The sequence below is a fragment of the Lycium ferocissimum genome, chromosome 4 (genome assembly GCF_029784015.1).
Source record: "Lycium ferocissimum isolate CSIRO_LF1 chromosome 4, AGI_CSIRO_Lferr_CH_V1, whole genome shotgun sequence".
Taxonomy (NCBI): domain Eukaryota; kingdom Viridiplantae; phylum Streptophyta; class Magnoliopsida; order Solanales; family Solanaceae; genus Lycium; species Lycium ferocissimum.
In genome coordinates, this window is record NC_081345.1 from 29914835 (window position 1) to 29925813 (window position 10979).

A 10979-nucleotide genomic window follows, 5' to 3' on the forward strand; every position below is an offset into this window, starting at 1 on the left:
TGCCAACAGAGCTCAAGAAAGTGCTCTGATACCAAATGATACAAGAATAAAAATGGAGAAGCGATGTAACAATAAAGCTAAAGAAGAAAAGGAAAGAAACTTGGATAAAGAGCTACACTACAAGTTATGCTAACACGAATGGGGAAATCAATACTTCAAAAAGGATATAGAGATATATAGCTTAGATGCCCTCTTGGGACTTGACTGATGAAGAGTGAACACGATGGATTGTTCTTTTGTCATGTGATACTTTTGGACGAGGAGTAATGTAGAATTCTTTAACACCTTTCAGACATTGGCTAAGGCTAGAAAAATTATACTATCCTAACAAACATGCCAAGGACCAAAAGTGTCCAATAACAAAACGCAACAGGACTATTGTGACAATATCTCAACACTCACTTAAGACATAAAAGGACTAAAGTGAGCTAAACGGAACTTTAATAAAAAACCCCTAATCTAACAACGGCTAGGAACAACTCTAGCAGCTTCAGGTACAAGTCCTATTGTGTATCATATCTTCTTCATTTTTTGCAACAAAATAAGTGGAACTTTACAAGATTTTGTAGGCTGTAAAATAGTCACACCATTGAAGAACAAACTCTTCAGGGCTTTGCAAGCAGTTATTTTAACAACCTTTAGATTCCCATAAGGGTTGTAGATCTTAAGGTCTTCGAGATTAATTGCTGCAATATCAACCAATTGGAGTACAGAAGGGCAAAATGCCAAGTTTACCTTTTTCAGTTTAGGTAAAGTTTCACCAACTTGAAAATTGCCAAGTCCGTCTAAATTCCGCAAAGACAATGCTCTAAATTGCAGCAGCTTGTGCACAAAGCCTGAATAAATTGCTCATCCCAAAACGCATAAGAGAGGTGCAACTCTCGCAAAGATGAAAACTTTATCATACCATCACCAGCAGGCAATTCAATCTTAAATCCATGTAAACTCAGCACATTTAGTGCTTTGGCAACAAAGATTGACTCGGGCAAGCTATTGTATTCGAGTTTGCGTTCCTAAATTGGTTTGCCTACTGTTAGATTCAACTCTTTGATATTACAAGCTATGAGTATCTTAATCCAGTTGTCGACATAAGAAAGCCAACGACAATGTGGTAACTGTAGAGAGAAATTTTGCATGGAAATCTTGTGCTTTTTCCGATTCGCTAGAGCTTGATCCACAACATTCAGAAGCTTGGGTATGTCTTTTGACACGAGGAATAATTTCTCGCTAAAATTTTAAGTAGGGGAGTGAATTCCAAGCACTATCCCAAACCTTGGACAATGTACTCATTCGTGCAGAATCTTCGGCATGAAGGAAAGACAGGATGTGCTGCAAAATGGCTCGGGCAATTTGGAAATTCGATCATGACTTTTCCCTGCCATTGCCTTGACCCCAAATTTATTCTCTAGCGTTTTAAAACCCTAGTGAAAATATTTATAAGAATTTCTGTCGTTCTCTTCTGCTGAATCAAACCAACTTATGGAAAGGAGTCTACATAAAAATAGTTATATATATAGTTCTTTTATTTCGTTTTACAATTTATACGAAAGAAAGAAAGAAACCTAAACAAATATGACATACCAAATCTTCCAGTAGCTTGTGGTCTCCAAGCATAAGTTAAAATTTAAATTCAAAGTTTAGAAATTCTAAATATAAAACAAAAATCCATTTATATTATAACATAAGCAGGAGTTTGACTTGAGTTCAGCTTATCATCTATCGCTGTTATAATGGGTATGCATTATTCTGTGGCGTGATGGTCTCTGTTTCAAAGGGAAGAAGAAATATGGATGCAACAGACAGAATTTCGAAATTGCCAGAGCCAATTTTGCAGCACATAATGTCTTTCCTTGTTGTTAAAGATGTTGCACGAATGAGTACATTGTCCAAGTCCAAGATTTGAAACAGTGCATGGAACTCACTCTCCTACTTAAATTTTAATGATAATTTTTCCCCAACTTAGAAGATAAGCCAAAGATTGCAAATGTTGTGGACCAAACTCTAGCAAATCGACGAAAGCACAATATTTCTCTACAAAAGTTTTGGATACTGTTGACATATAGGCGAAAGCAGTTGTCTGAATATTGAGGATGCTAGGGAACTCAGTTTTTTCACATAAAGTTTGTACATACCTTTTCCCCTTTTTCTTTTCTTTCAACCCACACATACTCTCATCTGCCCATTAAAGCTAGTACTAAATTCAAAGGCATAATACATAAACGTACACTCTTCGGATTACGCCTCCAGGAAAAGTTTTTGCTCTTTTCAAGGTACCGCATGTTTTACTTGGAATAGTGCAGTTTTCATTTTCTGTATGCCTTTGAATTTTGATGAGTGATTGTGTGCCTTCTTAAACACTATTACCACTTCCTTCCTTTTAAGACGCCTAGTTGAGGGCAAATTTAGTTTCTAGTCACGACTTGGACTAGAATATTGATGTGTGAAGTTTGACGTGCAGCAAGTCAAGAATAAGTATTAGCTGTCGAACTTCCTCTCTGCTACCTTGAATTTTGATATTGAAGAGTACTGACATTCAATTACATTTACTGCAAATTACGTAGACTGTTGAAGCTCAAAGCAAAATGCTTGTTTTTTCTTCTGAGGAAGTATGCTTTACGCCTAATTGAATGGATTTATCCCTGGCTTCCAATAATTTTCCATCGTTCTAGTCCTTAAAACAACTAAGAAAGTGGTGAATACGATAATTTGTTGGCATAAAGCTTTAATTGTTAGATTCCTCTAAGGAAATGTGTTGTTTCGGTTCTAGTTTTGGAGAAGAGTAAAAGGGAAAACCAAAGGTCCGGTTTACTCTGCAAGAACAAGTTGTTGTTATCACCACGATATGGGTACTGTCCAAAGTTCAATTCATCCAAATTTAGACAGTGTTTCAAGGGTCCATATGGTGACAACCTATTTTAATTCACTGTTGTTATAATGGTTTTTTAATTGCCAGTCTTCCAACATCAAGTGACAGTACGTTTTTTTCTGAGTAATGGTCCATTTCTTTTTAGACCTCAACTTCTTGTCGCATGCAAAGTTAAAATATACAAGAATGGACAAAACCTGCAATTGGAAGTGAATGTGTCTCCGCCGGGGGGTTGGGGGGACGTATGGTACTATGGTATACAGCCTATCTTCACACAAGTATTAGTAGAGACTAACTTTATCATTGCTTCAAGGTTCCCCTTCCATCTAAAACACCATATTTTACTAAAGGTTTGTGTTATTTAGCCAGTTCAAGGAAAATTTTATTGCAAAATTACTTCAAACTTACCACACAAACAATTTTTTTTTGCCTATACTCCTTTTATTTTGTAGCCCGCCCACATCAGTTATATAGATCTCTCTAGCAATGGATTTTCATTTAGATTCTTAATGGGATTTCACTTGTTAGCTAAATTACAATGGCTTGGGCAGTCTTGCCATTAGTAAGGTACTGGAAGAGCATGTGGCAAGGCTCCGTGAGTTGCTTTGGACATTGTCTGGAACTTGCACTCGACTGATAACAATTGGCTTTCTTCAATGTTAATTGCGTTAATCAGTTGTAGCAGAATGTGCTCGAGTTCTTCCCCATCAGTCCACTCGTGAACCGCTGCTTTTACTAGTGTCCTGTTTTCATTTATCAAATTCCAGGCTGGGAAATCTTTTCTTGGCATAACAAAATCTCCTTCTCTGAGCTTCAAACTGGGGCAAAAATCACCGACTCCATCGCCAAGATAGATCATTCTTTTCTTCCCCTCCTTGGCTATGGAGGCTTGTATTCTTTCTACTATCAGACCCTGCATTAAATAGAACCTCACTTAGGAAAACTGATTCAAAAATTAGCTAATTTCATATTAAATGCTTAATAATAATAATAACTGCAACTCTGAACTCGTCGATCTATTTGAAAATGGATGGAATATTACCTTGCACATGTTGGGAGGGCAGAGATTACAGCCATGAGGGGATGTTTGAAAATCGACGTAAGGGAGGATTTGAAGCCTGCCTTCATCATCAAAATAGCCTGGGTTCGTGTTGATTTCCGAGAAGCAATCCCTTATACCCAGATGTTTCAAGATTGTTTCAATGAAGAATACATTTGCATCGCTTACTACTCTCAAATCACACCTGAATTAACACATTGTATTAGTTTAAACCCACAAAATATCTCTTTATCTCTGTGAAGCAGACTTTAAAAAAAAAAAATATTAACAGGAGAAATACAAGATTTATAGAGCGTACACCATGAAAAAGGCTGTAATTGAGAGATACATACCCTAATGCATGAGCTGATTTAATGGCAGGGACAATCCTGGGGTGTATGGGAACACGTTTCAGTACCTCTTCAATGTCTTCAATAGTTTTTCCTTGTGAATGAAGCACCTTCATCATCCTATCCTGTAATTTCAAACACAACAGAAATTATCAGCCTCTAGCAAACGACGAAAATCAGACAAAACCCTTAAACTATGTTAGGAAATTGAATACATCTGTCTGTTCTTACATAGTACTCCTATCTTTTTTAATGTCAAGGACTCTGTTGCACGTCATTGTTTTCATTAGGACCACCCACAAGGGCGAGCCACCATTATATTTTAGGTGGCCACAGAATCCTCTAATATTGGCTTAAACTCAATATTTGTGTTAAAAAATTAGTTTGATATTATATAAATTAACTATCAAGAAGACTAGAACTCAGAAGGCCAAAAAAAAATTATGGTCCAGAATCCATAAACTAAAAATCGCCTCTGACTGCACAAAATAGGAAGAACGGATGATGCACTCTCACTATGTGCTACCATTCGAGATGGGCAGGACATATTAATGGACGTAAAAATAAATTACGAAGAAAGGACATATATATCATGTAGAGGAAAACGAAAACTAACCATGAGAGAGTTCCAGGGCATAGTGGGAAGAAGTTGATTGAACAAATCCGTGACGCCTAACTCATCCACCACCCAATTATCACTGTCCACGTCGATGATCGTCTTGTCGAAGTCGAAGACCACCACAATTCCAGCCATTTCTGAATAGTTTATTGAGGAGTTATTGACAGGAAAAGAGATGAATCTCAGAACACAAACTGCTGTTAGAATTCAGAATGAATTGAGTGAGAGAACCTACAAAAAAGTGGGCTTTATATAGGGAGGGAAAAGAAGGGGAGATAGATTTGAATTAGGTACAAAAAATAAGATGCTAAGGGAATATTACGCGAATTTGACATGAGTCTATGGAAAGTTAACGCAAAGCCACTCAAATTCCTATTCTCAGTTGGTTTTGGAAAAGTTATTACTCTCAACTTATTTTCGATATTAGCCGTTGGATTTTGGTGTACTTGATTGTCACGGATCATCCTGGCCTTTTGCTTTATGGTATAAATAATTATTCATTTATTAGTTGGGAGGTTACATGGGAATACTTAGGAATATGACAGAATATTCGATGCAGGGGAATTCAGTTCTCCACAAATTAACAAAAGTGAAACTTACTAACATCCTTTGAATTCTCTGTTAGGAAAATAAATCAGGGTTAGATTTTTTGGATTTTAATCTGCAAAATAATTTCTCAAATAGTTCTTTATGTGAACTGAATTATTTGGTTAATGCCAATCTAGAGTCCTGTTAATTTAATTTCCATTTAAATTTTCATATCAAAATGTTACGTTATATAGGAATTAATAACTACTACTGTAGTATTTACTTTTACAGAAAATTATATATTTTTCGTTATTACTTAATTAAGGGATGGGGAAGAAAAATAACTTCCGTCCATAACTGATGGAATCTTCCTCATTTTTAATGAATAAATTTATTTTAATACAACAAAAAATAGCTGGTTGTTCATGGCCTAGTTATACCAGCATTTTTTTTTTTGGGATTCGTAATAGCAATGCGCTTTGGTTATTATCCGTCCATAACTAATGGAATTTTCCTCATTTTTAATAAATAAATTTATTTTCCGGCAAAGGGCCAAATGTTCCCCTGTACTATCGGTAAAGGTTCAAATATACTCCTCGTTATATTTTGAGTTCAAATATACCTCTGTAGTTATACTTTCAATCCAAATATACCCCTCTCCCGTTAAAAATGTCCAAATGGATTCCAGACCTGACATGACACTTACAATACGGTGAGGTGGGCACCACATGACATGCCACCTCACCACCCAACCCATTTGCCATCCGTGGAATATTCAAATTTCACCAATTTGTTTCCGGTAAGAAATCTACTGATATCATCCTATCTCTGGGTGATAATCAGGTCATTCAAGATAAATTTCTCGGAGCGAAAGTTTTATGGGTTAACAAAGTTGAAAGATTCGATCATGGAGGAATTTGTAATTGGAGTTTCTTGCTGAGGATTAAGAAGATGTCGATCGGTTGATCAACGAGAAATCAACAACCACGACGACGACCTTGCTGGGTTTGCTCAATTTCATGGATGGTATTGTAAATTCGTGTTGCGGCGACGAGAAAATCATTTTTGAGATCAAAAATTGCTTCATCAGTTCTTCTGCTACTTTCTGAGAACACCTCTAAATCATGATCTCCAGCAGGCCACACAAATTCCTCGAATTCGCTCTTCATTTTCATCGTTCTAGTATGTGTCTTCAGAGAGTTGTTCATTCTAGTATGTATTGCAGAGAGGAGAGATAGATCGAAGTAATCTTCTAATCTCTGATTCGTCACTTTAATAGCTCTCGAGTTTTTCCTTCTCCATAATGGAGATGTATCTAAATTTGATTTCGTTTTCGAAGAGTTCTCCTGCTATAATTCGTACCTGTCTTAACAAAAACATCCAGATTTTGTATGAGCACTTTGCAAATGAATTATATATGCATAAGTAGCTTAATTGAACAGAGAAAAGGATTACAGATGAGGTGCAATAACAGAGGACGAAGATCACTGAGGAGGACGATTAAGTTTTCTCCGTTTCTGGAAGATGTAAAGAGTAAAGGTTGGGGTGGTGAGGTGGCATGTCACGTGATGCCCACCTCATCGTGTTGTCAGTGTCACGTCAGGTTTGGTGTCCATGTTGAATAATTTTAACGGAGGAGGGGTATATTTGAACTAAATATATAACGACAAGAGTATATTTGAACCTAAAGTATAATGAGGGGTATATTTGGCCCTTTTCCGTTTATTTTAATAATCAAATTCAACAAAAAATAGCTGGTTGTTCATGGCTTAGTTATACGAGCGTTTTTTTTTTTGGGATTCATAATAGCAATGCGTGTTGGTTACACTCTCGTCATATTTAGGCATATTAACGTTTCTAATTTGAGAGAAAGATTCTCGTTGTTAACAAGAGGAACCTAAGTGATAACTAGTCCTCTCTTATCTCGTCATCACGTCATATCAGTATGTTTTCTACTAGTTGGTCTTTTAGCAAAAAATATTTTCTAATAACCAAACACCAAAAAAGAAAAAAGACCAAAAAAGAAAAAAAAAATTTCTTATATAAAATATTTTTATCAAAAATAACTTCCACCATATTAAACACAATTTAAAAAAAAATTAGCATCGATATTACTTATTAGCAGGAAGTGAACCCGAATAAGAGAGCAAATGGTGCTTCTACATTAGGAGATATTCGAGCATAATCCCAATTGTGATTTTAAAGACAACAATAGTGTATACTTGAAGATTTTGTCACGTTATATTCATGAAAGCAGGGTAAGTATACAAGTAGATCAGTGTTCCTACTATCTACATCAACACCAAATGAATCAGATTCAGAATTTTTATGAGATTTTATAAGTCGCGTTCTTTGTGTGTGTATCTCCTAGTGAGGAAAATGGGTGAATATAATCTCTTATGGTTTACGATATTAAATTTACCGTCCTTATTTAGTTTATTTTTAAATATTTTTTAATTTTATTTATTATTAATTTAAAATTTTATAATATGACTAATTTTCCCTAGTTATGTTTTGATTAATTCTACAAAACATCTATTCAAACCCACTGAAGAAACAATTATTTCCTATAACCCGTTGGAGAATCGCTTCTATTTTGGAGTTTACTTTCTGTTTTAGTTTTATTAAAGTCTTACAATTTGCTACTGTAATGTCGATTCTTCCTTGTGGTACCACTTTATTTTCCAAAGTGGGTCGGTAGGTATATGAGCAATTTTTGGCATGAACTAGCGAAAGAGATGAACAATAACAAAAGCCACATTTTCCTTGCACCTTCTCTACCTTGAGGCCAGGATGGCCGAAGGCAAACATGTTGCAAAACTATATCAATCAAAAGGTTTAGGAGTATTTAGAAAGAGCAAATTAATTTGTTCATATTTTTTGTATTAATGATTAATACGTTAAAAGAATTGTTACAAATCAATCAGTTTAGAAAAAAGGATAGGGGACAATGCTACATAGTTTCCATTTCCTAAGAAATATGTTAAGAGTCTTCTGAACTCAAAACCACAGCTGCAATCACAGTGACCACTTACTTAACTTTTGATAAAAAGCCATAGATACAAAACAAGTTAAAAGGGAACTCGTAAACCGGCTTTTAGTTGATCTATTTCTTGATGTTGATCAATAGAGAAACCACACTTAACTACCTAAAATCAAAACAAGTCAGAAGCTCCATGGTAATGACTTGGGCAGTCTTATAAAGAATTAGTAAGGTACTGAAAGAGCCTGTGGCAAGGCGTCGTGAGCTGCTTTCGACATTGTGTGGAACTTGCATTCAACTGATAATAATTGACTTTCTTCAATGGCAATTGCGTTAATCAGTTGGAGTAGAATGTGCTCTAGCTCTTCCCCATCAGTCCACTCGTGGACCGATGCTTTTACTAGTTTCCTGTTTTCGTTTATCAAATTCCAGGCTGGGAAATCTTTTCTTGGCATGACAAAATCTCCTTCCCTGAGCTTCAAACTAGGGCAAAAATCGCCAATTCCATCACCTAGATAGATCATTCTTTTCTTCCCTTCCTTAGCCATGGAAGCTTGTATTCTTTCTATTATCAGACCCTGCATTAAACTGAAGCTCAATTAGGAAAACTATTTCAAGAATTAGCTAGTTTCATATTAAATTTTATTAACTGCAACTCTTAATTCGCCAATTCTTTTAATAAATAGATGGAGTATTTACCTTGCACATGTTTGGAGGGCATAATTTGCAGCCATGAGGGGATGTTTGAAAATCAACATAAGGGAGGATTTTAAGTCTGCCTTCCTCATTGATGGAGCCTGGATTTGTGTTGATTTCTGAGAAGCAATGCCTTATACCCAGATGTTTCAAGATTGTTTCAATGAAGAATACATTTGCATCGCTTACTACTCTCAAATCACACCTGAATTAACACAAAATATGAATTAGTTTAAACTGATAATTTTTTCTAACTTCTATGATGCAGATAAACAAACAGAGGAAATACAGAATTTACAACATGTACGCTGTGAAAAAAAAAATGTAATTGAAAGATACGTACCCTAATGCATAAGCTGATTTAATAGCTGGGACAATCCTGGGGTGTATGGGAACCCGTTTCAATACCTCTTCAATGTCTTCAATAGTTTTGCCTTGGTCGTGAAGCTCCTTCATCATTCTATCCTGTAATTTAAAACGGAACAGAAATTATCAGCCTCTAGCAAGAGACGAAAATCAGACAAAAACCTTAGAGAAATTCAGAATGTCCGTTTCTGTTACATCATTATTAGCCAGCCCCGGTTGACTATATGGGAGTTTGGAAAGGGCCGGACAAAATAGCCGATTCTACTATATGTATACACAAAAAAGAAAAATTTGACCTTGTATATGTAGTGTGATTCTTAGGCAAAGGGATTGTGGGACATATTAATGGACGTAAAAATACTATACGAAAACTAACCATGAGAGAGTTCCAGGGCATGGTGGGGAGAAGCTGATTGAACAAATCAGTGGCACCTAACTCATCCAACACCCAATTATCACTATCAACTTCGATGATCGTCTTGTCGAAGTCAAAAATCACCACAATTCCAGCCATTTCTCTGAGTACTTTTTTCGAGGGGTTATGACAAGAAAAAGATGAATGTAGAAAACCTCTAGAAAACCTCCGTTGCTTGTTTATAGATTGAATGAATTGTGAGAAAAAACCTCCAGAAGAGTGGCCTTTATATAGGGAGGAAAAAAAGGGAGGATAGATTTGAATTAGGTACAACATAAAAAGATGCTAAGGGAATATTACGCGTATTTGACATGAGTTTGTGGTAAGTTAACGCATAGCCATTCAAATTCCTATAGTCAATTGGTTTTGGCCAATTGGAAAAGTTGTTATCCTCAGCTTATTCTAGATATTAGCCGTTGGATTTTGATGTACTTGATTGTCACGGATCATCGTACGTGGGATACAGGCCTTTTGCTTTATGGTATTAATAATTATTCATTTATTAGTTGGGAAGTTTAAGGGACACAAACAGGAATATATGGCAGAATATTCGATGCAGGGAATTCAGTTCTCCACAAATTAGGATGGAACAAAATGCTTCAATATTTATTACTAACATCCTTCGATTTCTCTTTATTAGGAAAATAAACCTCGACTTTTTTTCCTTTGGAATTTAATATGTTGTAATAAAATCTCTCAAATCTCTCTTCTATCTGGAATTTTTCATTTTTTTTCCCACAACGGTATACTACAGTACTTGCATTGTTGCCTGCAAAATTTGAATTTGCCCAGAAATCTCACATTGGAGGTAAAATGCTCCCTTTAAAGTGATAAATACCTAAACCTCTAGTGAAAAATGAATGAATACTTATACCCCTACCACGCAAGTCTCTTATATGTGAACTGAATTACGTTCTAACTATTACAGTATGTATTGGAAAAGACGTTGAATCATGTTTTTTGTCGATCTAGTACTTTTTTATTTGTTAATGTCAATCTAGTGTCTAGGTAATTTAATTTCCATTTAGCTTTATGTAAATATAGGAATTAATAACTACTACGTAGTATTTGTTTTTATATTATGTTTTTATATTTTTCGTTGTCACATAAGGGAAAG

General features: G+C 35.5%; 2 protein-coding genes across 2 annotated transcripts; both read right to left on the reverse strand.

The window, feature by feature from the left end:
* Positions 1–3285: 3285 nt before the first annotated feature.
* LOC132052215 (inorganic pyrophosphatase 1-like) lies at positions 3286–5107 on the reverse strand. The gene is made up of 4 exons (XM_059443632.1): positions 4872–5107; positions 4259–4380; positions 3909–4110; positions 3286–3779 (listed from the first exon to the last, which is right to left on the reverse strand). Exons 1-4 carry the CDS (start codon positions 5007–5009, stop codon positions 3426–3428), a joined length of 816 nt encoding a protein of 271 aa, XP_059299615.1. The 5' UTR covers positions 5010–5107; the 3' UTR covers positions 3286–3425.
* Positions 5108–8527: 3420 nt separating this feature from the next.
* LOC132052216 (inorganic pyrophosphatase 1-like) lies at positions 8528–10070 on the reverse strand. The gene is made up of 4 exons (XM_059443633.1): positions 9824–10070; positions 9425–9546; positions 9085–9286; positions 8528–8963 (listed from the first exon to the last, which is right to left on the reverse strand). Exons 1-4 carry the CDS (start codon positions 9959–9961, stop codon positions 8610–8612), a joined length of 816 nt encoding a protein of 271 aa, XP_059299616.1. The 5' UTR covers positions 9962–10070; the 3' UTR covers positions 8528–8609.
* Positions 10071–10979: the final 909 nt, after the last annotated feature.

What these genes read in the sequence shown, in the direction of transcription:
- LOC132052216 (XM_059443633.1), bottom strand. Translation starts at nt 9,961, where the DNA reads ATGGCTGGAATTGTGGTGATTTTTGACTTCGACAAGACGATCATCGAA. An exon ending in TGCCCTGGAACTCTCTCATG is followed by an intron (nt 9,547 to 9,823) that starts GTTAGTTTTCGT and finishes TTTAAATTACAG; the next exon opens with GATAGAATGATGAAGGAGCT. An exon ending in AAATCAGCTTATGCATTAGG is followed by an intron (nt 9,287 to 9,424) that starts GTACGTATCTTT and finishes GTGTTAATTCAG; the next exon opens with GTGTGATTTGAGAGTAGTAA.
- LOC132052215 (XM_059443632.1), bottom strand. Translation starts at nt 5,009, where the DNA reads ATGGCTGGAATTGTGGTGGTCTTCGACTTCGACAAGACGATCATCGAC. An exon ending in AAATCAGCTCATGCATTAGG is followed by an intron (nt 4,111 to 4,258) that starts GTATGTATCTCT and finishes GTGTTAATTCAG; the next exon opens with GTGTGATTTGAGAGTAGTAA. An exon ending in GCCCTCCCAACATGTGCAAG is followed by an intron (nt 3,780 to 3,908) that starts GTAATATTCCAT and finishes TATTTAATGCAG; the next exon opens with GGTCTGATAGTAGAAAGAAT.